Below are 27,293 nucleotides of genomic sequence, written 5' to 3' on the forward strand. Positions count from 1 at the left end.
TTTTTTTAATTGGACAATTCGCTTGTAGCTTATGGATAGGAAGCTCGCTGTAGGATGACACGTGATGTACAAACACTTTTGTTGGTTGAAAGAACAATGACCGAATACAGTACATGCAAGGGATGGATGGAAAGTGCCAAATATAAATCAGGATGGAAACCTTAAACAAGGAAGAGCAGATGGGAAGATGCATTTTGTTTGGTTTGGAAAACACTACACGAAAGAGATTGGATACTGTTGATTAGACTCTGAAGGAGAAGAATAATGGTGGGGACCAAATTCAATAAAAGGCTGTACTTCATGCCTTGATTAAGTGGGTGGCGCCAGAGGCTTCTGCACATGTTGTGCACTTTATGCCTAAGGAACTCTTAAGTGGAACGGATGGAGGATAATCGTATTCCGAAGAAAATATTGTAAACCAAACTTGAAGGGACGAGTTGTGCAGGTCGACCAAGGGCCAGATGGTGCGACGCTGTCCTCAAAAATCTTAAAACAATCGGAGTCACACGTTGGAAATCGTTAGCCGCAGATAGGTCCGGCTTGAGAAGGATGTTAGAGAAGGCCTAGACCCTTAATGGGTTGTATTACCGGTAAAGTGAGTAAGTGAGTAACTCTTAAGTACGCCTATCATAAAACGTGGCCAGCGCGCTAGTGACCCTGACATATTACCATTTCCAGAGAGTCCGGCACTGCGAAAGTACACATTCGGTTTGAATGTTATAGGCTAGACAATGGATACACAATTCGACATTACTGTGTTTGCCAGAAGGAAACAATTAGACGTTCTGTATTTTCTTGTAAATTAATTTGAAACAAAAGAACCTTCGGAAGAGAGCTTGTTAAATGGATTGCAAAATCATAATTTAAATTTGTTAATAACAACGAACAAAAGGAAAACCGAAATTCATAATTTGAATATTATATGCCGACGATATGAGCAAACCGTTTTACGATCGTAAGTCATGAAATGAAAACCCCCTCACACACATAACATTTATATATCACTACACATGGATATGGTCCCACATTGCTATAGTAGTAAATAGTGAAACATACATACAATTACAAACCGAAACGCTTAAATTATACGGAATAATCCTTTTAAATATTACAATTGCTTTTACCCCGAAAACTTGATATTCAATTAAGTCACACGGTTTTAAGACTTAATTTATTCACATAATAATAACTATGGAACTTTAGCCCTAAAGGCTCTGTAATATTGTTATGTTAAAAGCGCACGTGTATATATAAACTCTAATATGTATGAAACAGTCGATGAAAGGTTAGATCCATACACCTTCACTAATAGACTATAAAATGTGTGTCTTAATGAAAATGCTTATCTTAATTCTTAAAGTTATAACTTTTGCTATGATCCATAAATTCATATAATGAAAGGATGGAATGGAAAAAAAAATATTTTCTGTGTTAATTTTAATTATTATTTTTTGTATTATAATACAAAGTCTAAGTTAGTCTCTCACTCCTTTTATCTTTTATTACATCGTTAGATATATTGTTAAGAAGGTTGTTAATGTTGAAGGCTGGTAGAAGTTTCAAGAAGTTTTGTTCAACTTTCTTTTACCATGAACATTATAATACATATAAATTCGTGACTTCGCGATGAAGGTAATTTTATATGAACATTGAATGTATGAAGTGAACAATGTTTCAAATTGCTTTAGGGCCAATTAAAATTAGAATATGAAAATTTTGATGGGAGTTTTAGTAATGGATTACACCACAATTGTGCACATGTATACAGTATATACCGTTAACACTGGATAAACACCACCAGAACCAACAAAATTGAATGTATTCTTAGACATATATACACACCGTCTGTACACAATTTCTTCCGCAACCATCATAAATCACAATCACACATATATAACATGTCTAATGTATAATCTCTAGCCGTACATATATATATCTATCGAAAATCTGTGGAACACATTTCACGACCAATTACATAAACCAATCTTTTCGACACTAGTACCATACATCGCACAATAAATCATCAACTATTTCGCCGTGTTATCATTTTCATTTTATGTGGAAAATTCTATTGCCATATTCTTGTATGACAATGGCAAAACCAAATATAACATTCTTCGCGTCAATCTTCATAAAACATTTACAACACATGTAACCTATATGTACATTTATAAATGTATCCTCTGCTGGTGGAACATATTTTTATCGGAAACCGAGGAGAGTTATAAAAGTGTCATCGTGTTACGGTAAAAATGCGGCGGCGAAAAAAATAGTTATTTATCTTACAAGGCTCAAATATCTCACACTAGATTCTATTGTCACACCAGGGTGAAGCTGAGCCGAGGTTATATGATATAAAGTTGTCCGGACTATCTCAGTAGTGAATGTCCATAGCATTCATAAACGTCCAACGCAGACATAATATGTCGTGCACTGGTTTTGGTGCAAGGAAACTTTTCTCGCACTGGTTTTGGTGCAAGAAAACTTTTCCCGCACTCCTTTTCGCCGTGAAAAAAGTAGCCGAATACGTCATTTAAAACAAGCAAGTACAGTCGGAGAAATATAGATTTCGGGGTTTTTCTCTCAATTGCCATTTGAAATAACATGCGAAATGAGAGAATACAGAAAATACGATGAAATCCCGAAATCTATTTTTCTCCGACTGTAAGAGTTGATTTCCGACACAGAATTGCAAAAAAAGTTATATTCAATTCGATATTGAAGCAAAAACGGATAAACTGCTGAATGGTGTGAAATTTACCGAGACTTTACCAATAGTAAAACCAATGTTGTAGCGAAGATAATTCAAACGAGTAGCAATTTGTATTGACTAATTCCATAATTCGAGGTCATTCACTCATTGTATTTATGAATAACGACATTCAAAAAACAAATCGTTCCACTATAATGGTAAAATCTAGAGAAATATTTCGTACCGATGATATCGAACAATTTAAATTGTCTTTCGTTATATCAAAGAAAGAAAATGTCAAAAGCCGTCAATTCACTCGTTGTTATTCCCCTATAATTGAAAACTCCCAACAAAACATTACTGTCAGTAGCTGTTAATGCGTGAGAAGTATTCAGAGACAATTTAATTAAAAGGGAAAACCAGTCTACAAATCAAATTTGATAAATTAATAATACCACATATCGTATAGGTCTTTCGCTGATGTTACGGTTTTTCTATAGGAAGTCATACATGGATGATTACAAAGTTGTTGAAGTTTAACCTAAACTCTCGTTATTGAATATGCCGAAGTTAGTTTAGCAGGTTTAGATAACTGTAACATGTAGAGTTCATATAGAGTTCATTACTTGCCAATGTTTGAAATTTACCAGGGGCTATCTTACGAAAAATATTTTCCTAAATTTTCCCACATTTTTCGAATTTTCCTATTTTTTTTTAATCTAGAAAAATGTTTTCTCAAAAAAAAAATCATTAAAATTTACCGATCTGAAGCAAAGCCGAAACCTCATTGTGGAATGAGTCATTTCCTTTACTCAGAAAAAGAGTTCACTTTACCCAAAACTTTTGATTCAATGCTCAAAAGCGCAAGAAATACAACATTTTGAGTGAGTAAGACGGAAAGCACAGGAGCAATTTTTCATTGATGGGATCAACAATTATGCTGCGTTTTTCATTGTTTAACCTATGGGGATGTCGATTCCATCAATGCAAAATTGCTCGTGTGCTTTCCGCCTTACTCACTCAAACTTTTGCACGTAATGGTACGTCAATCTATCTCAAAATCGTGTATCTGTTTTTGTAGGGTTTCGAATCGAATTCATAAGTTATTGATGTGAAAATTTCACTTGTAACAGGTAATTTCATCTCCAGGTAATCCACAATATCACTCACAGCTGTAGAACCTTATATCGATTCACATGTTATTTAGATAAATTAGAAGACGCACTCGGTATGAATATACTTACATTCGAATTTCAGACGAATTTTCGTAAATCTTGGACTTTAATAGATGAACTTTGAAATCGGATAATTATTTTATAGAAAAGCTCCATATATATCATTAGATTTCGTAAGAAGAAAATGTGTCTCGCGTTCAGATCTTACCTGTTCTCGATTTTTATTACTTCTGCTCGGAATAATTATGTTGGTGAAGTTTCAATGATTATACACTGACCTCTTTACATATTCAATGCGATATATTTATTGGATGATTAAAAAGTAACAATGAATTAGAGGTTCCGTCAACGTGTCAGCACAAAATTTACTGATGTAACTTTGTTTTTTGAATATTTCCAATCATACTCATCGGAAGCAGTTTCGAATTAATAAATTTTACACTTCCGAAGTGAAGAATCAACTGAGTTTCGTAATAGCTAAACAGCCACATCATGTAATTCTTCTCGTATTCTTCTTCTGGAATCGGAGCATCCAATTTCCAGAATCTGTCAGACACTGTCGGCGTCTTCGGAGCAGGACGTTCCAATAGGCGAAGATACCTGGAACACCAATGATCCAGCTCAGTTTCTCTAGTCGCAATGTATTCTGTCCATGTGGGCATCTTGCGAGTAGGCCCGCTGTAGTCTCGGCTGTACTGCCTTTCGTGCTCTTTTTTCATCCATTCCCACAAATCTTTATCCTGTAACGGTAGCTTTGAAAAGTTATCATCATCGTTGATGTTCACATAGGTTTCTCTCAGTGACATAATTCCGATGAAAGGATTGACTAAGCCCAAACCTCCTCTTTCCAAAGGCCAGTACGCCCAAACATCAACAATGTTCGCCGCCTTTAGTTGTTCAAATCGTTCTTTGAGTTTCTCAACTGGACTGCCGTCTTTGGAACCGAATAGGCCCTCATATATGACTCGCAGTGCATCAATGATTTGATCCAAATGTTGTTTGCCTGACACTAATGCCGACTTACCAAAGTTACGGATGAAGAATTCCAAATATTTGTTAAAGATGTTAATCCACTCCAAGGCACATTCTGATTCGTCCAATAAGCGCTGCATCTCCTCCAGAAACTTATTGATGGACTTCTGATCAATGACAAATGTTCCGTTAGAGTATAGTTGCAAGTAGCCCCAGTGAATGTTCTTCTGAGGTAGTGGTGAAGGACCACTGACAGTGGACTCAATTGGTTTTTCCATTTTTGACAATACATCATCGGAATATACTGTGACCGAGCCGCTTCGATTTTCATTTATTTTCAATCCAATCACTTCCCCATACTTTGTCATCATGTTCCACGCTTTATTGACACTTGTCGTTATGTTGCTCCAAAACCAAAATTCATTATCAAGTCGATAGATTTTCATTCCGTTGCATTGCTGATTAACATAAAAGTCAAGAAGGAACAGAAGAGTTTCTTCGAATAGCGACGACAAAACGTGAGATGTTGGAACGCCACGAACCACTTTTTTTGGTTCTTCATCCTTTTCAAATCTTACTTTAGGTTGAAGGAACTTTTTAAAGAATTCAATCCACTGTACTGGCACACCAAAGTACTCAAAAACTGTCAGAACTGCATCATGCGCAATGTTCGGTCCGAATGATTCCAGATCTGCTCGAACAATAACAAGTGGTTCGTCCGGGTGAATTACTTGGCTTAAACGTATTTCCGTACTGAGTGTATGAAGAAATGCTTGTTTGAAGTCAATTTTAGGTGTCCTGGTAGCGTTGGTAGGTGGAGGATAGTATGCTGTATACCCAGGATAATTGCCACTACCTTGTGAGGAATCATATCTCTCTGAAGGAGGAGCGGCAAGATAACTATAACCTCCAACCGGATAACCAACACCTGAACCAGGATAACTAGCACCTGAACCAGGATAACTAGCACCTGTACCAGGATAAGTAGCACCTCCACTAGGATAACCAGCGCTTGCACCAAAAGAACTACCACCTACACCAGCAACCCGATAACTAGCTTCTGAACGACTAGGAACAGGCGTATATTCATTATATGTCATAGACATAGCTTGAGGTACGGTAGGTACCGTAGCTACGGTAGCTGGAGGTATTATTATCAAACCAGATGTTCTGTCACTGGACTCGTCCGATTCCAATCTAACGTACTCTTCTTGAGATTTGCTTTCTTGCGACGACATGGAGTCCGGAAGCGTTGACAAAAATGTACTTTCATAGAAATTTCGTCGTTGTGACTCGATGGAATGATGAAAACAAAAGGTCTTTGTCCAGGCCTTCGATCGATAAAGAGACAAAAACTGCCGCTTGAAGTATGACGCCCATTGAACACCAACATATTGCAAAAAGAGTGCCGTGATAATGTCTTCATTTAAGTATGATTTATAGACGCCAGCTATTCCACGGCGTACTTCTACTAATCCACTCGACGATGGCCATTCCCAGCGGTTTATGTTTTTTAGCCTGTTAGTCAGTAAAGATGCCACTTCTGCTAGTGCTTCAGTGTTTTCGCGAAGCTCATTGAGCGCTGATTTTTTCTCCAATGACAAAAGATCCCTTGATTGCAGTCCCTTTATGCAACATTGTACATCGTACGTGGAGACAACAAATTGATTAAGCTGAAAATAACTACTGGTCTCACTCTGGATCGACTTCATAACGTTTTGGCCTTCGATGTTTTGATCGAAATTGAACACGTCTTCTGAGAGGAAGTTTTTAAAGTTTTCTGTAGAAAACCCAGTCGACGGTTGATTAAACATTAGTTCCTTTAAGCTATCTCTTGCCATTTCTTTATTTAACGCAGCCTCTTCTATTGAATTTTTTGGATCCAGTGATTTCCCCACCTCTGTTACACTTTTGTGGCTCTTCAGTTCCTCAGCTTCCAACCATTCACTTAAGAGTGAGCCGTATAAATATGAATACTCAAATTTCCTCAATGAAAATTCGATTTCCTTTTTAACTTTATCCACCCAAGCCAGAACCAGTTGAGAGCTGATCGAAGGATCCTCCTTTTCATTTTGCAGCACATACTTTAGATTTTCTAGTAAAGTAGAATCGACTATGTCCTTCAATGGACAATCATCAAGAGCTTTGTACAGAACTTGTAACGCCTCCGTTGGAGGAGTAGACGACTGATCAACCTCTTTTAAAACGGGATCGAAATAATTTTTACTGAGTTCTTGCTGAACCTTTAGCTCCTCCAATTTCTCTTGTGTCACCTGCTGCACGATGTTCCGAAATAAAGTGCTCATTGTGGAATCGATTGAAATATTAGCACAGATTGACCAATGGAAAATTATCTGGAATTAAATTGGTTTGATTGTAGGCGATTTCTATTTCTTTACCTGTTAGATTGTGAACGAATTAATTACAAAATGCTTCAACGTTACTGTCAATATGATTTGTATTTTGCGGCATGCACAACACTGTAATGTAATGCACTACTGTGATAATATTTTGTAATTCTCCGTGTTTATATACTGTAACACTCCAGAACGATTTTTATGTTATCTGACCACATAGTCTTTGATAGCAAAAAATAACTCCTATGATTTATCACAACGTAATGATTTGTCAAAATTGTATTCAAAAATATGATATATCTTATCACAGCTTTCAGTATACCGAATAACATCATCCCAACCACTTCCGATTGGTTTTGAAAAACCACATTGATAACTACTGTGAGAAGATATGTTACCGTATACGATGTATGTGTAGTTAGGACTGGCCGTTACGACAATGTTATTAGTACCAACCAATAAATCTAGTACTTCAAGCAATCTAGTCCTTCAAGCAATAACAGTGTACGTACGGTATACATATGTGCAAGTTTTAGCTAGTCTTTCCCATTAGTTTATGGTGTAACGATACTGTTGTAATTTGTACTCGTCATTAAGTAATGGTTATTTATTCAAAAACGTCAGTTAAAGTTAACTTTACTTCACGAAGCCACACCTTACCTCAATTTTTTGAATAAAAGGCACAAACCTCCCGCAAGCTAGCGGAGGAACAAAAAGGTATCACAAAGATATCACAAAAAAACCAAGGGTGGCACCGTCTAAATTTAAAAGAAAAACATCACAATAATAGCCAAACGGCATCGTCTAGATCGTAAAAATAAGAAAGAAAATATCAAAAATAGCCGTGAACCGTTCAAAATCAAAACAAAATAAAACAAAAACAAAATCTCGAAAAGATCATCGATACTAGCAGGTAGCAAAAGTACCAAACGCCGAATCGTCAAGTTCCGTGACAATGCGGTGAAATTCTCGCGATGGTAGAGTCGGGTCTACGTGAATCACTGCCAAGTTAAACAAACGACAGGCAAAGTTGAACGGCGAATAAGTCAGGTATTCTCGTCTGTGAACACCAATTCGAATCAAGGACGAGTATTCTTGATCCATCATTCAAGGTAATTCTGTCACGAAGGGCTTGGGAGTTGACTCTTCCGGTTAACCCATCGTGTGCAGAGAATACTGCTGCGTTTGCCCGCCATCTTACCAGTGACTGTAACTTTAATTCGGTGCACCTATCGACGTATGGACGGCGGCGGTAATTTCGTTGTTTGAATCGATATGACGATCATGGTGCGCTTACAGTACAAACTGTCGTTGGACACTTTCAAGTGTCTGAACATGGGGATTATGGTAAGGTGACCAGATCGGGGATGCAAATTCCAGATGATAGCGGACAACCGAATTGTATAGCATCCACATCAAACCGACCATAACACTGACGCTTGATAAATGACAACATGTAGTGTCCTTTATTCGATGAGAGCTCGATGCATGTTGAACGTAAAGTTGTTCTTGTACGTTAGGCCCAGATCTTTAATGTTGTTTACCCGTTTAATCGGCTTGCCATTTATGTGATATTCCGCCAAAATAGGAGATCGTTTACGAGTGATTGTCATCACCATGCATTTATCTTCATTCAGCTCAAAACCATTCCGGCAGCACCAATCATTGAAATTATTTATCGATTGTAGGAGTGAGTGAGTATCGGCAATATTGGAGATGTTGTTGTGGACGATCTTTTTGTCGTCTGCAAAATTCAATCCTTTGGTTACGACAAGGGTATCGTCCGAGTCGTTAAAAAACACTAGAAAAAACGTGGGACCAACAATCGAGCCTTGACCAACTCCCGAGTGTACTTCGATCGTGACGGACAGGCTGGAGTTTACTTTCACCACTTGCTTTCGATCCCGAAAGAATGATCGAAGCCACAGTAAAAAGCGGTTGCTCAAGCGGTACTTGTCTGCAGCACGTAGCATATGACATCGAATGCCTTGCGGATGTCGGCGTAGAATGTGTCTGTTTTACCGTTAATGAAGGAGTCGTGAACTAGCATCGTAAATTCAAAAAGGTTCGATTCGACTCTTCTCCCAGGAAAAAATAATTAATTAATTTAATTCATTACGCTTCAAATACGCGCTCAACGTCAACCGAAATTGTTTTTCCTAAAATCTACCGTCCACAACCGACACGTAAATAACTATTTAGTAGCAGGGCAAGACTGGCTCAAAAAAGCTCTCCAGGCGTTGTATTAAAATTGATAGAAAGCAAAAAGCGACATCGCCCTAACTCCCATAAGGCCAGTCCAGGCCTGCGAAACAGATACGCAAATAACAATTTCGGTTCATTTGTTCACCGACTCCTTCACTTAACATTCAAATTCTAATGTGTGCATTTATACAAGTTTCGTTTAATGAAATATCTGATTTTGAAATGGAGAGCCTGCAGTAGTGCAACTTAAAGCAATTATTTTATAGAATTTTACAGAGCAAAAAAAAATCACATTGTATCAAGAACTTCAATAATATGAAACAATGATACATTTTTGTGTATGTGATAGCTGAAGCTTGCCAAATGAACATTTCACAATACACACACGACAAGAGGAAAAAGTATTTCGGATAAAACCACAAAACCAACCCCTATAAAGCTTTATGTACAACAATCAAAATTCTAAAGCATTTTTAGAAAAGAATATGGAAACACTCGGTTTAAAGTGAATAGAATCCGGGCAAAGTAAATTGTTTTATATAATTGCACCAACATTATGTGTATTATGAATTTGGGTCAAAATGTTATATTGTGTGTACAGTTTTAGACTGTACTGTATAATACACACCGAAAATAATGAGACGAGAGGGTACGGATGAAAAGTTCTTTTTTTTGTTTCATTGAAATAATTTTGTAAGGGAGACTGTGGCATTAGGCCGAGAACACAGCGGAATTTTCTGTCGTCGCAAAACGTGAATTCGTTTACAGTGTGTGAAATAGAAATTTTGTATTAAAACGTGATTATGGAAATCTTGTTGTGCAATCTAATTTAATGATTTTGTTAATTACACAGTTTCTGGTGATTTTAAGATGAGGGTTACAAAAGAAGCAGAAGCTTGTTGATGGAAGATAAAGGTTTTCTTTTATTCAAACAGATTTTTGTTATAAACAAAACGGTAAAGGTGAACAATGTAACGTCATTTAATTGATTAATTTTTACCGATTAATATTCGCTGGCACATTTAAACGCTTCTGATTTATTCGTATAACCAATTCCATCGGAGCCAAACAAAAAGCAAACATTTGTAACTGGCTGTGACTAATTCTCGGAATTATTCGTTTTGAAATCATTTCCAGACATATATGAAAATACTCAAACAATTTTCCTCGATTTTCGACAAATTTCCAAGAAATCTTTTACAATTGTAAAACCTTTCTATTCACGCTTTCAGTCACTGTTTAAATATTAATATCTCAATGACTTTCATATAATGATATTTCTAAGAATTTTCTGTGTACTTATGCAGTGGCATTAAATATTATGACGAATTTTGCATACACCAGCCGGTACATATGCCACAACATTCTAAGATACGTACTTACCGTACGTATAATACAAGTCATATACGCTTACACGTGGTAATGGTATTCGGTCTAGCAAGTGTCTAAAAGCATGTATACGTTCCAGTTGCTTTACTCAGCTGTAGTAAACACGATTAACACTGGCTATAGTATTTATAAAAATAAAAAATAAAATTGAGGAACCAATAGTATATTACCATGCTCTGTAGTTTATATGAGAAGTGTACTAACTGCGTGTCGAGGAGTAACCGACTGGTGGCAAATCAATTTCTAATTCCTTTAAATTCCGTTTAATTACCTCAATTACCGGAGCAACTCGTCTAATTGCCGGATTGGCTCTATTTCCTTTCAATTCCTTTCAATTTCTTTCAATTCCTTTCAATTGCTCTCAATTCCTTTTATTTCTTTAATTACCGGATTAACACCACTACTTGCCGGATTCGCCCTTCAATTCCACGAACTTTCGAAATAATTACTTGATATTTTCAAATAGATATAAATTTACAGTCAAAGTTAAACCCTTAAGCATTTTGGAAAAAGAATCGTCAGACTATATCAATTTAAAATTTGGAACAGCTATGTTGTCTTGTGACTCATTTTGTTAGAATCTTTACTTTTTAAATTGACTGCAGTTTTGTTTAAAATAACAACTTTTCTTCAATTTGCTGCCAGAAATCGGTTTCTTTACTGGCAACGACTGGAAGAAACGAAATGAATTGAATAGAACATAGACAGCTTCGGTAAAAAGGTAAAATAATCGGAAACGGAATGGTTTTCCGTTTCTCATAAAGCTGCAAAAATGTCCCTTCTTTTTCGACGATTTTCTTTTGTAATCAACGTCTGAATGCTTTAAATGAACCTTAGATAAAATTAAACATTTACCGAGGGGTAACCGACTCGGGAAATTGACTACACACCCTCAAAGGAATTGCCGGAGTATCCGGTAAATAATTGGAATTGATGGAACTGACCGGAATTGATCTGAATTGGCAGGAATTGATAGGAATTGACTGGAAATATGTGGAATTGAAAGTAAATGAGAGTAAATGCTGATAAGTGTGATTATCGGAAAGAAGGACCAGCGAATGCAAAACCGCATTATTTCCTTTTTGTTTTAATTTTAAAAGCTCCCGCACAATAAATAACAGTGTACAGTGTTGATCAGTTCCATTTTAGAACAGGTCCAACGTCCTTTTATGTTCAAAATATGCACACTGAAGGATTCTTCTTCAGAGGATTCTTGTGAGTCAGATACGGAAGAGTTTGAGCCGCAACAAACAAGTGAATATTCGTCGGGGGAATGTTAGGCTGGGGCATTGCCGATGCGAAATGCTCCAGTTTCAAACCAAATTTACAAAAAAATGCATCACCGACAATATCATCTATTCCATCAACTCTTCAAAAGCCTAATGCTCAAAACAAACGAGACATTGAAAACGTGTTTTGGTCCTAGTTTTCATGACGAAATTTTCGAAACTGTCAAATGAAGTATGTTTCATTTTCATATTGCAACCGGCTTATATAGACTTTTCTCACACACAATTGTATCCTCCGCGCAAAAGTCCATGCTTCATACACACAAAAAAGTAACATTCTCCGCACAAAAGTCCATCGACTTCATACACAAAATGTTGCAAAAGCCACAATAATTGGGTGTTCTTCCGTGTATATATTATGGTCGATGGAAATTTCAAGAGAAATGTAACATTTTATGGACGATGGGCTTTTCAACATTTTGTGTATGAAGCAGATGGACTTTTGTGCGGAGAATGTTACTTTTTTGTATGTATGAAGCTTGAAGCATGGACTTTTGTGCGGAGGAACGTTTTGTGTATAAAGTCGATGGACTTTTGCGCGGAGAATGTTACTTTTTTTGCGTATGAAGCATGGACTTTTGTGCGGAGGTACGTTTTGTGTATAAAGTCGATGGACTTTTGCGCGGAGGAGCGATTAAAGAAATAAAAGGAATTAAGAGCAATTAAAAGGAATTGACAGGAAGTATCTTTAGAAATTGAAAGGGTATCGAAAGGAAATTGAAAGGGAATTGAAAGGGAATTGAAAGGAATTGAACGGAATTGAAAGGAAATTGAGCGAATCCGGCAATTAGACGAGTTGGTCCGGTAATTGAGGTAATTAAACGGAATTGAAAGGAATTAGAAATGGATTTGCCACCATTTTGGCCAGTCGGTTACCCCTCAACATTTACTTGCAATTTGATCCGATGACACCTCGGATAAACACAATATGAAAATATGGGCTAAACACTCAAGAAACATGAGTTCAATTATTTGTTTCACAATTAGATGTGAGCTCTTTATTTGTGATATGACAATAACCGTGGATTTACATAGCAACGTAAAAGTGACAGATGCAATGTTTTTTAAATACTGCAACCCGAAATTTCATTCATAAAATTAAAATTATGAATGAAATTTCGAGTTGCCGTATGAGAAAATTTTTGCATCTGTCACTTTTACGTTGCTATGTAAATCCACAGTAATTGTCTTTTTTTTTTTTTTTTTTTTTTTTTTATTTTTTTTTTTTTTAATTGTTCGTTTAATCAAATCAAGTTTATACAGTTTGTTTACAAATAATTCTTGTTAAAAATAAATTTACAGTCTGCCAGACTTTTCCAAATTTATGTATGAAATTTCATCATTTTAAGTAATACTAGACTTAAAAATTAAAAAAAAATTGAAATTTAATTGGAATAAATGAAATTGCAATAGGTTCATCACCTTGTAGATTGAAAAAAGCACGAAAAACAATCAATATTCTAAATTTTTTGAGTAAATACTTAACCTAGGGTTACAACAAAGTTTGTTGTGATCAAATCAAATTTGAAAGAAATCGTAATTCTCATAATCAGTTCGTATACAGTGGTCATTTTGGTGATACGAAATTACAAATAGGGATGCGGTTGTGTCTATAATGACAATAGCTTGGAATTATGGCCTCCTAACAGCGAGTGGGGAGGTTTATAGGTACAGTTAGCAATTCTTTCTGCTGAAAAGCTGCCAAATTCACTAATAACGTTGTTATCATGTGAATACGTCTTGCTAAGCATATTCATAGCCAAATCGTACAGGTGTGCGTTAAGCCTCGGCACTTTCGTAACTTTGTGCAGTTCTTCAGTAGATAAATACTTAAAGTTCGTTCTCGATCTTCTGAAATTGATTGCCATACGTAGGCATCTATTTTCAAAGACTTTTAACCTCCTAATCAAGTACTTTGGCAAACTATGCCAAACCGCGACGGCATAAGTTAGAACCGGCCTCAATATGGTTACATAGGTTTTAACTTTAACTTCTTGCGAAATGCCATTATTGACTTTCATGATGGGATACAGTTTATGTAAACCGGTGTTAGCTTTCAGAAGCATCCTGTTCACATGTTCGTTGTGTTTAAGGTTTGGTTGAACGTAGTAACCCAAGAAACGAACGCTATCCTTGAAAGGGATTTTTGTGCCATTCATTTCAATGCCACAAGCTTTTTCATTTTTGGAACGCCCGCGGTTGGACCTCTGAATGAAAAGAGCTTCAGATTTTTCCACATTTACTCTAATTTTCCAAATCTGATAGTATCTGTGCAACTTGTGAAGGTGGCTTTGTACATTTGACTTAGCTCTGCTCAGGGATAATCTCGTAGAAAAAGTACTTGTATCATCTGCAAAGACGGTCAGAGTAGTGTTCATATGCGTCGGCAAATCAATCATGAAAATGATAAAGAGTAAAGGTCCTAGTATGGATCCTTGCGGTACCCCATCATTCACTGTTATTGGGTCGGAGAGCTGGTGTCCCAACTTAACTCTGTAACTACGTCCTTTGAGGTAGGAGAAAATAATTCTGATGAGATAATCAGGAAACTTCAAGTTTATCAGTTTATATATGAGTCCTTCAACCCACATAGTGTCGAAAACTTTTTCAATGTCTAGAAAAGCGGCTATTGTAAACTTCCCATCGTTAAAACCCATTATTGCTTCTTCAAATAACCTTATGAGAGCATGAACGGTAGAGTGCTTGCTCCTAAAGCCGAATTGGCTGTTTGGCAATAAGGCATTTGTGTCGCAGTATTGTAATATTCTTACATGCAGGACTTTTTCGAGTACTTTACTCAAACTGTTCAATAGACTAATGGGTCTAAAATTTTTTGCCTCGTTAGCGGGCTTGCCTGGTTTGGGTATCGGTATAACATGGGCTTCCTTCCATGAATCAGGGTAGTATCCTATGCTCAGAATACAATTAATCAATTTAGTGAGGAATTCGAGTGCAGACCTGGGAAGCTTTTTCAAGACAATATTTGGGATAGCATCCGGTCCATACGACTTTTTATTTTTCAAATTTTTAAGAATTATTCTAATTTCCTCAGGATCCGTCAAACGTAGCTCAGACAAATTTGACGATGACTTCTGAGAGAAGGAAATTACTTCAGACAGCACAAGCGCATCAAAATCTGGATCTCCCATAACTCTATTTTGTTTGTGGATCTCGTCGTACACTTTTGCAATAGCATTTGCCTTATCAAATGGATTACTGATAAGGGAACCATCACTTGCCTTCAGCTCAGGCACTACTTTTCTACCATCACCTAGGAGCTTGCTTATATTCTTGTACATCTTTGTATTTGGTCTAATCTGTTTCAACTTATTCATCAGAGTTTCGGAGTTTCTTTCATCAATACTATTCTTAATTGTCATGGCTAGGCTTTTGATTTCCCTCTTTATATCAGGATCGTTGAGTTTACGGCGAAAATGTGCCCTTCTCAATCTCTTCTTTTTGGCAATTAGGTCCATCAGATGTTGCGAAAAATGGTTCTTGCTCGTGAAACACTTCTTAGGGATACATTCTTCCATTGCAGAACTAATTGCCTTGGTCAAGTGCTTAACACTCGAATTTGTGTCATCGCAATCTACTACAGGTGTAGGATTCAGTGCATCATTCACTAGTTCTTTGAATCTCGCCCAGTTAGCTCCCTTGAACATGAACTGTTCAACAGGGGCATCGTAAGAGATTGAGTCATTGATCTTCAAGAGGTACTGAACGGGACAATGGTCTGGGTTGAGTTCGGTAACACTACTACTATCGACATGAACACCCTTAGCCAGGGCTAGATCTATAGTGCTAGGATTGAGTTTGCTTCTATAGCAAGTGTATGCATTAGGATGGATTAATTGAGCTAAGTCTTCATCAACAAGAAATTTGAATAGGGCATTGCCGTTGCTATTGTTTTCAGAATTATGCCAATAGCAATGTTTAGCATTATAATCGCCTCCCATAAAAACGTTGGAGTGTAAATTCATGAGTTTCAAAAGGTCCTTTTTCAAAAGATTTTTTGGACAATAGAAAGAATTGACAACCAGAGATTTAGAGTTACTCAGAGCTAGGCTAATGCATGTTGCTTCGGAGGCCTCTAGCAGTGGCGTATTCAGTATTTCATGTTTGATATTATCTCTAATCAGAATCGCGGTCCCCCCACCAGAATCCGATAGACGATCGTTCCTGTAGATCTTATAATTTGGAAATTGTACAAAGTTACTATTATTCAGCTTAGTCTCGCTTAACAACAACAAATGAGGTTGTTGCTCTATCAAAAGGTACCTAACCTCTTCCTGTTTCGCTTTTTAATTAATTGTCTTAATGGAACAGGTCAACACTATACACTGTTATTTACTGCGCGGTAGCTTTTAAAATTAAAACAAAAAGGAAATAATGTGGTTTTGCATTCGCTGGTACTTCTTTTCGATAACCTCACTTATCAATAATAATAATAATATTAATACAAATAAACATTTGGTGTGATAAAAAAGTATTTCACCGAATGTTCGTTTTTTAAATACATTTGTGGTATTCGATTAGGTTTCTTTTTTGCTGGGACTGGGTATTTTCTGCTGGGAGAGAAAACACACTAAAACGTTAAAAGCTGTAAAAAGAGGTGACAGAAGGATAAGCTAAACATACTGAAATCACACATTTTTAATTCGTTATCGACTTTAGGAATATAATTTTATTGCAAATTCATTATGCTTCTAGGCAACGCACTAGTGCAATTTGTTATTACTCTGACAATACACACACGCTGTGTGCGATAAAAACAAATTTTAAAATCAACAAACGAAATAGCGATAAAAAGATGTGTGCTTACAAACTTAAATAGCAAGGCTACCTACCTTATGGAAACGGTACTTGTCTGCCATTCTGACGAAACTAACAACTGTTTCTATTTTTATGAACCTCCGAGAGAAACAAAATTCGTCAGAGCTGTGACATTTTTCATCTTACCTGAAAATCATTTTCATAAGAAGGAATTTAAATCCATGCCGTTGCTAAGACTATTTGTCATGACATTAGGTAAAATCCGAGACATGCTCTTGTTAAAATTTCAATTCAATATTGTGTGCAACATTGGTATGTGCTGAAAGCGATTCTGTCTCAAAAGACTCGTAATAAACTTTGAAATGTCAACGACCCTTCGATATAATAAAGCTTAGCTTGGGCGAGCATTGGAGTTCATAATTGTAGCAGGAAATAATATTTCCTTCGAGCAATTGATAGACTTACTCTCGAGAGATTTCATGAAATGGTACACTGTCATTTTTAAACATGGCTGATTGCCCTTGTAATTTTAGGTGTCGATTAGCATCATCAGCGCCACCATGTCATCTCTCGAGTGTAACTATTATGGTTCACTGTGAACCGAAATAATAACAGAATACAGGGAAAATGGTCATCAACCCTCCATTTTAAATAAAATTCCCACACATGTATAGATGTGGAGCTACACACAAAAAAAACATTAATTGCAAAACCAATCCAAACCAAACAGATAAAATGAAATTATATTATGTGTTTCACGTCAAATTACTTCGCATATAAACAGACAAAATCATTATTCATCACAAATGGAACAAATCACCGTCTAATTCAATGCATATGTAAAACTGAAGCGCTAAAAACTCCAAAATTTCCCGGTTTATATGGTGTGCTCTGTATGTGTGTGCTGGGATGCCAGCCGTCGTCGTCGCCGGGATGTTCTTCAATACATCACCTTTTATTCACCAGCACACTTTGCCGAGTTTCATTAGGCAAATGAATAAATTGAATTTAATGAACAAACATGATGCCAACAGAATACACACAATGAGTGTGTGTGTATGTTGTCGAAAATTAAATTGAAAACTTGAGTTTACATTCTTTGATTGATAGCGCATAACATTCAAATAAATTCCAAGCTTATAGATGTATACATGTACGGTACAGTGTGATCGCTATATGTTTTCGTGTGTGATTCTATGGCGATAGAAATATTCTCATAAGCGTTGTATCTATGTATCTTTGGAAAGTTCTTTAGCTGAGATGTTTATTTTGTCTGTACATATTGGTAGTGGCAATTCGATTAGAGCAATTTACCAACTGCGTTAATTCACCTCAATTTTAGTGCAGTTGATAACGACCAAAACATTTACAAATCTGGTAAATTTTGAGTCATTATCTCACATATTTCAAAACTTGCACAAATTGCACAAATTTCACAAAAATTCTTAAAATTTCCAAATTTTGTTTTCTGTTAGATCTCATTTTGAAGTAATCAGTTAAGGTCAAAGACATGAAAAAACACTATAAGGCAGTAAAAACAACATTTACGATGCAATCTGTTGTGTTTTTAGATGAAATGACGAAAAGTGATGGAAAAATTTGAGAATTTTTGGAAATTTAATTTCCTTAAATAAGGCCCTGCACGGTGCGCCTTAACCAACTTTAAATGAAAGTTCCGTATAACATTTTGTTTTTAATATAAATTAAAAAGAAGGAGGTCCACTGATTATAAAACCAGTATTATTATCGAAAACGGCTGGGAGAATTTTTAGTTGGTCGACATGAGTCGAATTTCCTATGAGGGATTTTATAAACGCAACTGTTTTCGAACTTCCAAATATTATTTTTTCTTCAAATTTGTACTTTACGTTAATGCTTCATACATAAGCTGTAAAACGACACCAAAAATATTTAAAATAAATCGAACAAATTTAGGATTACAGCAATGATTTGGAGTTGATGTCACGCTACTCAAAATCGAATTATTTGGGCTTAATGCTTCATACCATTAACGTAAAGTACAAATTTAAAGAAAAAAAAATATTTGGAAGTTCGAAAACAGTTGCGTTTATAAAATCCCTCATAGGAAATTCGACTCATGTCGACCAACTAAAAATTCTCCCAGCCGTTTTCGATAATATTACTGGTTTTATGATCAGTGGACCTACTTCTTTTTAATTTATATTAAAAACAAAATGTTATGCGGAACTTTCATTTAAAGTTGGTTAAGGCGCACCGTGCCTGATGACAGGTCATAATTTTTTTAAATTGAATATGGAGTGTTTGGTATCGTTTGAGTCATAGCTTTGCGATAGGGGTAATTTTATGGTGTCTGAGTCGATTTTGCTGATTGTAGTGTTGCACAAAGATCGCCGAGGGTGGAAAATTTGAATATTTTAGCCGAATTCGAGACCCAAATCGTTTAAAAAAAATCTATAAACTTGTTTTCTTTAGCTTTTGAGTGTCGCTCTGAGCCTATCAAACAACTATCACACCTAAATAAAAAAAAAGTTACGAAAAAAAATTCCATACAAAAAGGGTACAAATTTTTGATGCAAAAATTCAATTTTGTCTCTCACACGAAGTACTTTTTTGGTAAGTGAAAAACAAGCATTATTGTATTGCATTGGCGTGTACGTACATGATGATATACTGCTTTATCGTATGAGCGAAAACTATAAATTTCTGTAAGAAAAGTGCTTGTTTTCGGTTTTTCATCCCCTCCCACTAGGCACACAAGCTTCGAAGAATTTTTTTGAAAATGCTTTTGGCTTCTAGGGTAGAATTCCTTTCTGGGATCAAATAATAAATTCCACTGAAAAATGCATCCGACTTCGGTAGGAATCGCTCTAAAGTAGAGTGGGAATATCTATGGGTCGCGAGCCTTACGAGATTTGTACTAGCGAGCCACACTGCAATATATCCTCAAGGTTCCATTAACACTTTACCATTTTGTACGCACACTTTTAACCACCCACTAGCAGACTGTGTTTGTAAATATTTTAATAATTTGTGAAATTCAGAGAGATGCTGATATGACGACTGGGGTATCGTTTCGACGGATAGAGAGAATATGTTGAATGACAGCTGGTTTCTTGAGAAAGAATTCGCTGCATTTTCTTCCAGAGAAATGATAAGTGCGGCCACTCATGGCTGGGATAGAACACGTCTGAGGCATATTTTTTTCAACAATTTTCTCTCTCATTTCGTCTCTCAATTTCACATATATTTTTGACGTATTGTTTGGATTTTTATATGGAGTTTTTCTCCCATCGGTTACACGTAATCAATCTGTCATCGTGGCTGCGCTTATTATTCCTCTGATTTTCTTCCGACCAAATTCAAAATCATTCGTCATATTCCCTCTATCCGTCGAAACGACGTAGTCGTCATATTTGCATCTCTCTGATGAAATTATTAGACGATTGAAGTCCTCAATCGGGATTCCAGAGATCTACTTTTTTATGACATCTTTGTGTTCGATATTTACTTCAATGCCGATGAGAACTTTTCCATTGTCGATGAAGTAGGCATTTCCGTCTTTGACAGAGTTCATACAGAGTTCATACAATATTCCAATAAAGGCGAATTCTTTTTAGCGATTTTCTTAAAGAGGAAACTGCAAAATTATTATTTCAATCACACAATACCATCATCCATTTTCTGCAAACATAAACATTCAGCTCAACATTCATTCCGAAAGGTTCTTATTGAAAATACAAGGAGCACCCCGCATCTTTATCTTTTTTTCTTTCCTTTTTTTGTAATAATATAAAAATACTACTTACAACCTGGGATAAAACATGGTCACAGGATATTTATACAACCCTTATTTTCATTCTGTGTATCTTCATCTCATATACACTTCTACACTACATTCATACACATTATATTGCTGACATCTTACTTATAACGTTATCATTCAATGTTGAACAATAGATGTTTTTCTGCCCTTGTAATTATTATATTGCTCCCCATTTATTATGTACGTGACGTATTTGTTGAGTGTATCTTTCCAACTTGAAGAGGTTAGGCGACCCATGTGATTACGATGGTAGTTTTTGAATTTGCGCAAGGGACGGATTAAAAAAAATTGTAATTAATTACAGGATGTAGTCACCTGATCACAACGCGTATGCAATCTGTCTAACCGTCTAGACTATTCTGTAATTACGGTGGAATAATTTCAGTAATTTTCGAGATAATTTTACACCAAAGAAAATATTTCAATAGATTTCATTGAAGCATTCAAAGTGTTCGGGATTTAAAATTTTCGTTCGGCTTGGGTTTGATACGGGCTTTCGGTTGGCCTCGGGTTAGGTTTTCGGTGAGTTTTTTGGGATATTATATTCGACCGATAAATTAATTCAAAACTACCGATAAAAAATAATAAATGACCCAACGGTACCGATAAAAAATGATAAAGTACCGATAGCTAAACTGCCGAGTATCGATAAAAATATTCCAAACTACCGATAAGTCGGTCATTTTATCGATCATTTATCATTTTTTATCGGTAATTTATTATTTCCCATCGATCATTCATTATAAGTAAGGTCGGGGTTTAAAAATTTAATTCATGTTGGGTTCGGGTCGGTTTTCGAAAAACGTAGTGCTATAGCTTTTTAATAGTAATTTACGTATCTGTCTTGCACTGCCGGCCTTAGGAGCAGAATGATGGTTACATGTGAAAGTACCTTTTAATATAGCAATCGATTGTTGTAGCTCCTTCGAACTGCAACGCAGACGGGAGCTACGCGCACGCAGCGCTTTTAATTTAAGAAACTTGTTTTGGAAATAAATGACATTAAATTGAATTGTATTTTTTATATCAAAAAACCGATTTGAACAATTAAAGACGACAATAACGACCAGAAATCAGTAATATCATAATATACACGGGCTGAAAATAACCATCCAGTTCCATAATAAGTGTATAATTAGCGAGTGTGCGGAGAATTATACTAGCACAAACGTGAAGCAATTTCTGTGTTTAATAACATGGTTTCCCCATCAAGTAAATGTGCATTACCTACAAGCATAGAAAAATATTGGAAAAGTGTCATCAAAGCTTTTACGATAAATGGTTTGACAGTTGATGCGAGAGTCTTGTAATTTGCATTTAATTTGTATATCAAAGGAGAAAGTGAGTGTGGTGTATTCATGCTCTGATATTTGAACACGTCAATTTAGTATTGCATAAATTTTCGAACTATTAACAACGACTGCGATCTTACGATGCATTCGATTCAAATTCATGAAGTGATCGGTTCGATAATTTCTCTGTTATATCTTATTGGTGTTTGGCATCGCGGAGATGAACCTACGGTCAACGAAATGAGACTTAAGTTCACTTATTGCATTCATTACGTACTGTTCTCTATATCAACTGTTGTTGGAGCAATTACAAATGATAGGAACGATATGTCCATCTTCTTAGCACAAGTTGCAATAGCCCATGCCGTTTTGGGAATAAAATGTTGGCTTTTAATTTGGAAGCAACACAAAATTCTTGATTTGTTGAATCGAGTCTGTGTCTTTACGGTTCGAAATGAAGATGACTACAGTAGTTTCAACGAAAAACTTAAAGGATTCATGAAATTTGTGCTTGTGTTTCTAATTACTGTAGCTGTTATTGGCTTTTCAGGCTCGATAACTTTATCGCTCCTTGGAACTGAGAAATCTTTATTTGTGAAAATTGCATTTCCTTTGGATTATAGAAACAATGGCTTTGCCTTCTGGATCGCAACTATTTTCATTTTCACTGCGTTTTTGTTAGGGACAATCGGAATTTTTTTCTCCATAATAATTTGGTATCTACTTTTGGTCTGTTCTCTGAGATATGAAGGGCTCGGAAGTGGGTTAAGGAATATGGGAAGACGCAGTGAACACAGAAAGGGCAAGAATGGCTACGACGATTTCCGCGAAGATCTGAAAACGTCGGTCAACTCTCACATACAAATAATGGAGTGCGTGATTGTGTTGCATTTTAACATAGCCCTGCGCCTAGCAATAACACTTCTAAGTCAAACGTCAAAAAGCTTCAAATTTTTGACTCATGTTGTATGTTGACAAGTTTGATTTCATCAGCCTGCAAATATTTTCTATATTATTGCTAGGAGCAGTGCTATGACTGTAATCTAGTACTGAGAGTATGAATTTAAATCTAATTTCGCAGATTAACTGACGAGTTGGAGTCTTTTTTCACAAACCTATTTTTCATTCAGTTCAGCACCAGCGGCTTATGTATCTGCGGATCGATTTATTGTCTAGCATCTGTGTGGATTTATTAAATGATTTCGCGATCGTCGTTACTCGTTTATTTATTTTTTGTAGAACATCGGGGATACTGTATTGGAGCACATCATATATCTCTTGATATGCTTTTACTGTACTGCTGAACTATTTATGATTACATACATGGGGAATGAGATTATGCTGTCGAGCAATCGCCTTTCATACAGTCTATTTCAGTCGGACTGGTACAATCAACCACCATCAACCAGGAAGAAAATCGTCATTTTTGGTGAATATTTGAAGCAACCGAAAAAACTGTTGGTTGGCAAATTGTACTCGCTTACTTTGGAAACGTTTACGAGGGTTTGCAAGGAATTCTATCGATCTGTACGTACGGTTTTGAGAGTATCCTAAATTTCAGATTTTGAACTCAGCCTACAGCATGTTCAACATTCTCCAAAGATTTCAGCAATAAAATTATTAGTAGAGATGACTGACAACATTCTACGCTGGCAGTAAGCGAATATCACTTAAACAATCACGTTATGGAGTTATCCAATTTTAAATATTAAAGTTATTGTTGATTTATACTGAGTTACTCGTATATGTTTTATGCATCGATGTAATACAGGGTAGATTGGTACACACGAAGAACGTTTCTGCGGAAATAATATATGTGTAACGTAACTAAAGTTCTGAGAAATCTTAATGTCCCCTACCTTTTCGAATGTACCTTTTAATGGCCCTTCGCTTTGTCTTGTGTTGTGATTAAAGAAATTTGTCGTTGTGTGCGAATTTTCGTTTTTCGTGTGTACCAATTTACCCTATATTATATCGATGGTTTTATCATAGCTAGCACAACAATATGAGACAATTCTAGCTTCAAACATAAATTAATTCAAATTAAAAACAAAAAGCAAGAAAATATTAACAGAAAGCAAATTTCATTGTAGGAACCCATCGATAATTCCAAATCATTGTTTTCGTTTATCTTTGATCTTGTGTCGAGACTTGCGTTTATGTCGTACTATAATCGTAGGAATACCTTCTGGAAAGGTTTGGTTGTTCCATTGGGTAGGGTAGACGATTTATTATTGAGTTTGCCGGTCCATGTTCCATAAAATGCGATACGATGACGTCTGAAGCCAAATAATGAATGTCATCACTCGGACATAATTGCATATGAACACGATGACTGTTTTGATAGCAATGACCACCGAGAGATTCTGGGATGGTTCGGTGCATAAGTGATGATTTCATAGTTGCAGGAACAACTTGTGGTAGTCAGGGTAATCATCATCCACAGCGAACAAACGTGACTTTTCAATGACAATTATTTTTTCGTACCGCACGGTACAGATTATTGTTGATAATAAGCAACATTTAATTATAATTAAATGAATCAAGTCGTTCACTCAATACAACGGTTGCTTATCTATCGCCACTTCCGGAAATCTCTTTACTTACGAATCGTTCGAGTGGCAATTGTTTTTTACGTAAGCCGGGGCAAGTGTTTTTTAGAATGCAGTGTACCGAGCCGTCGGGAAGGGTTGCATGCATGCCAAGGGTTGTGGTAGATTTTATTTAAAAATGATAAGGTAAATCTTAGGCTAGTTGTAGTCTGAACAAAGTGTGAGTGACAAGCGAAAGTGCCTAAAATCAGTCGTCCACAGTGGATACGTATACAACTAGGTTAGTTTGCAGAAATGTCCGATGCGCATGTGCAAATAATGTGTATCAATGATACCGGGAACTTTTTTCGCCGAGAAACCAGAAGAAATGATGAAAATGAGAAAAGAAGCGGGAAAATGACCGGAAATCGGGAAATGACCACAGCTCGGGATATGACTAGAAACAGGAAAATGAACGGAAATCGGGAAACGATCAAAAATCGGGAAATGTCTAAAACTCGGGAAATGACTAGAAATGGGAAAATGAACGAAATTCGGAAATGACTTAAAATCTGGAAATGGCTAGAGATTAATTTTATATTTTTGTATGGTCAAGAAAAGATCAAAGAACCAAAATCAGCTGATTTTGTTGAAATCGGCAAAAAATGGATTTTACAGAGCAATAACTAGTTTTCTGCGGCAACGGCCTTACCACCCAAACTACCGCGCCATCGGCTTGGCAACATGGGGCGCTGAATTCCTTGTCACTTAATCTACAATAATCAACAATAAAATCGCTTTTTACATGAGCGAAAGGACAACTCGCACCAGACTATATGGAAACAGACTGAAATCGGGAAATTACCAAAAGAACTTCAAATAATTTCTCAATAAATACATTTTATTTTTCATGTTTCACAATACTGTTGCAAAAATGTACATTAGTACTTACAAAGCGGTGCTTCTTACTATAATGTCTATTACAAAAAAAAATTATTAAAATGAAATCATAAATATCACATTAATTTCACTTCACGGAGCAAAAACGAATAGGCTAATACAACGAACTGAAAATAGAGTTAATGCAGAAGCGAATTGGGAAAAATTAAATATTGGAAATATTTTAGAAATTTCAGTTGAGTTATCGCCCGTTCCTTCGAAGTGCATCGAAAAGTCCAGCAGAGTTAATTAATCTCCTATACATCAAGGGCTTATAATAAAATCAAACACTCAAGCTCCATCATTATTAGCTAGTTGTTTTATTCCCGATTTTAAAAGAACAGATTAACAGATCACGAAGTGACCAAAAATTTTTCTGATGGCTTAACCATTGAGTAAGAAGAGGATATTTTGTGTACTGAAAATGTATGTGGAGAGATCTACTGCTAAGCCCAAAATAGTATTTTTCGTTACGAGTGATGAAAAGTTGAATTTATCAGGACTAGTCCTAACGGCGAAGCCGAGCAGGACAAGCTCTAGACATGTCTTAAAAAATTCTGCTTTCATCACGAGTTACGAACTACGTTTTTTGTGCCGTAAGAATCATAATGAGACGGAACACACAAACAATAACAAGGAAATCACTCTACAACAATTTTGAACAATATGAAAAATACGATTCGTACCTCGCCTTCGGCTCTGTCTGGAAACCTCTCACACGCTTAAAAAAGACTTTTAGGACTAGGTACGAAAAGTACTATTTCTCTTTGCTTTTAAAGAGCTTTCGAGAGCTTTGAGCTTTTTTTTGTATTCCACTGTAACATCCATTTTTACAATGGAATTCAAGCTCAAACCTTACGAAGGGCTTTCTAAAGAACGCAAACAATGCGATACAATGTTTTGCTTTAACACGGCGATGCATTCACTTTGTAAAATAAAATTGAATGAGACATAGGAATCGGTCGAATTGAAATTTCTTCATATAAAGAACTTTTCACAGGAATTTTTTCCAACTATTTAAGATATCGCAAGACTAAACTTTTAGTCTATCAACTAAGATAGTGTCTTAGTAAGATACACATAAAATTTCAATTATCGTCAGTCAAATCGAAAATTTCGATTTTGTCTACACACAACGAAACACAACCTTGCGAGCAAACAATTAATTCGGTCAAATTAATTTTTTTGGTTTTTTTTGGGATCGATAACGATAACAACGAACGCGTATATATGTACCAGCTGTTGTAATATAACCCATTGTAGAGTCTTTGCCTTCTTTCAAATTTAATTAGCCAGCACAGCAAAAAATGTTTTAATAAAATAAAATGCTTAAATCGAACACATCAGGTACACACTCGCATTGGGGCACCCATTTTCGCATTGTCTGGTCACTCTTGCTCCGTGCGAAAACTGTTAATATTAATTGCTCCACATTGTTCCCATCAGCTGTCACTTGCACCATCTTTCCACACAATAGACCAACTATTATAAAGATCAGAAACGAGTGAAAATTTACAACCGAAAATATAGTTTACGGAACTTACTGACAGTAAACCATAAACAAAATTTCACAACCGTTTTCATGACGTGGTGTGTGTAAAACCTACTTCTGTTCTTTATTAATCGACTCAAAAATGATTCTAATACAATGTCGCGTCTTCAATTTTCAATTGAATCAAATGAATTGAACGTTTAACGATAAAATAACCGAAATGTTTCTTTTTTGTGTATTTTTTATCATTAATTTGTATAATTGCATATAGTTTTATTGATAAATTAATTGACTGACGTAAGCTACGTTCAAGGTTCGCTTTATATTCAGAAATGTGGGATTTTTGTTTTGAGTTTTTTTTAGTAGGAGCACACGTATA

General features: G+C 36.0%; 2 protein-coding genes across 2 annotated transcripts; one reads left to right on the plus strand and one right to left on the minus strand.

Annotated features, from left to right (window-relative positions):
- Positions 1-4,148: 4,148 nt before the first annotated feature.
- Positions 4,149-5,953, minus strand: LOC119078070. The gene is made up of 2 exons (XM_037185516.1): positions 5,879-5,953; positions 4,149-5,830 (listed from the first exon to the last, which is right to left on the minus strand). Exons 1-2 carry the CDS (start codon positions 5,943-5,945, stop codon positions 4,233-4,235), a joined length of 1,665 nt encoding a protein of 554 aa, XP_037041411.1. The 5' UTR covers positions 5,946-5,953; the 3' UTR covers positions 4,149-4,232.
- Positions 5,954-22,049: 16,096 nt separating this feature from the next.
- On the plus strand, positions 22,050-23,567 carry LOC119078099 (odorant receptor 94b-like). Its single transcript, XM_037185564.1, has 4 exons — positions 22,050-22,824; positions 23,034-23,133; positions 23,192-23,455; positions 23,514-23,567. The coding sequence occupies exons 1-4, from the start codon at positions 22,094-22,096 to the stop codon at positions 23,565-23,567; spliced, it is 1,149 nt and encodes a 382-aa protein (XP_037041459.1). The 5' UTR covers positions 22,050-22,093.
- The last annotated feature ends 3,726 nt before the right edge of the window (positions 23,568-27,293 follow it).

Source organism: Bradysia coprophila, unplaced genomic scaffold (genome assembly GCF_014529535.1).
Source record: "Bradysia coprophila strain Holo2 unplaced genomic scaffold, BU_Bcop_v1 contig_24, whole genome shotgun sequence".
In the NCBI taxonomy this organism is placed as follows: Eukaryota; Metazoa; Arthropoda; class Insecta; order Diptera; family Sciaridae; genus Bradysia; species Bradysia coprophila.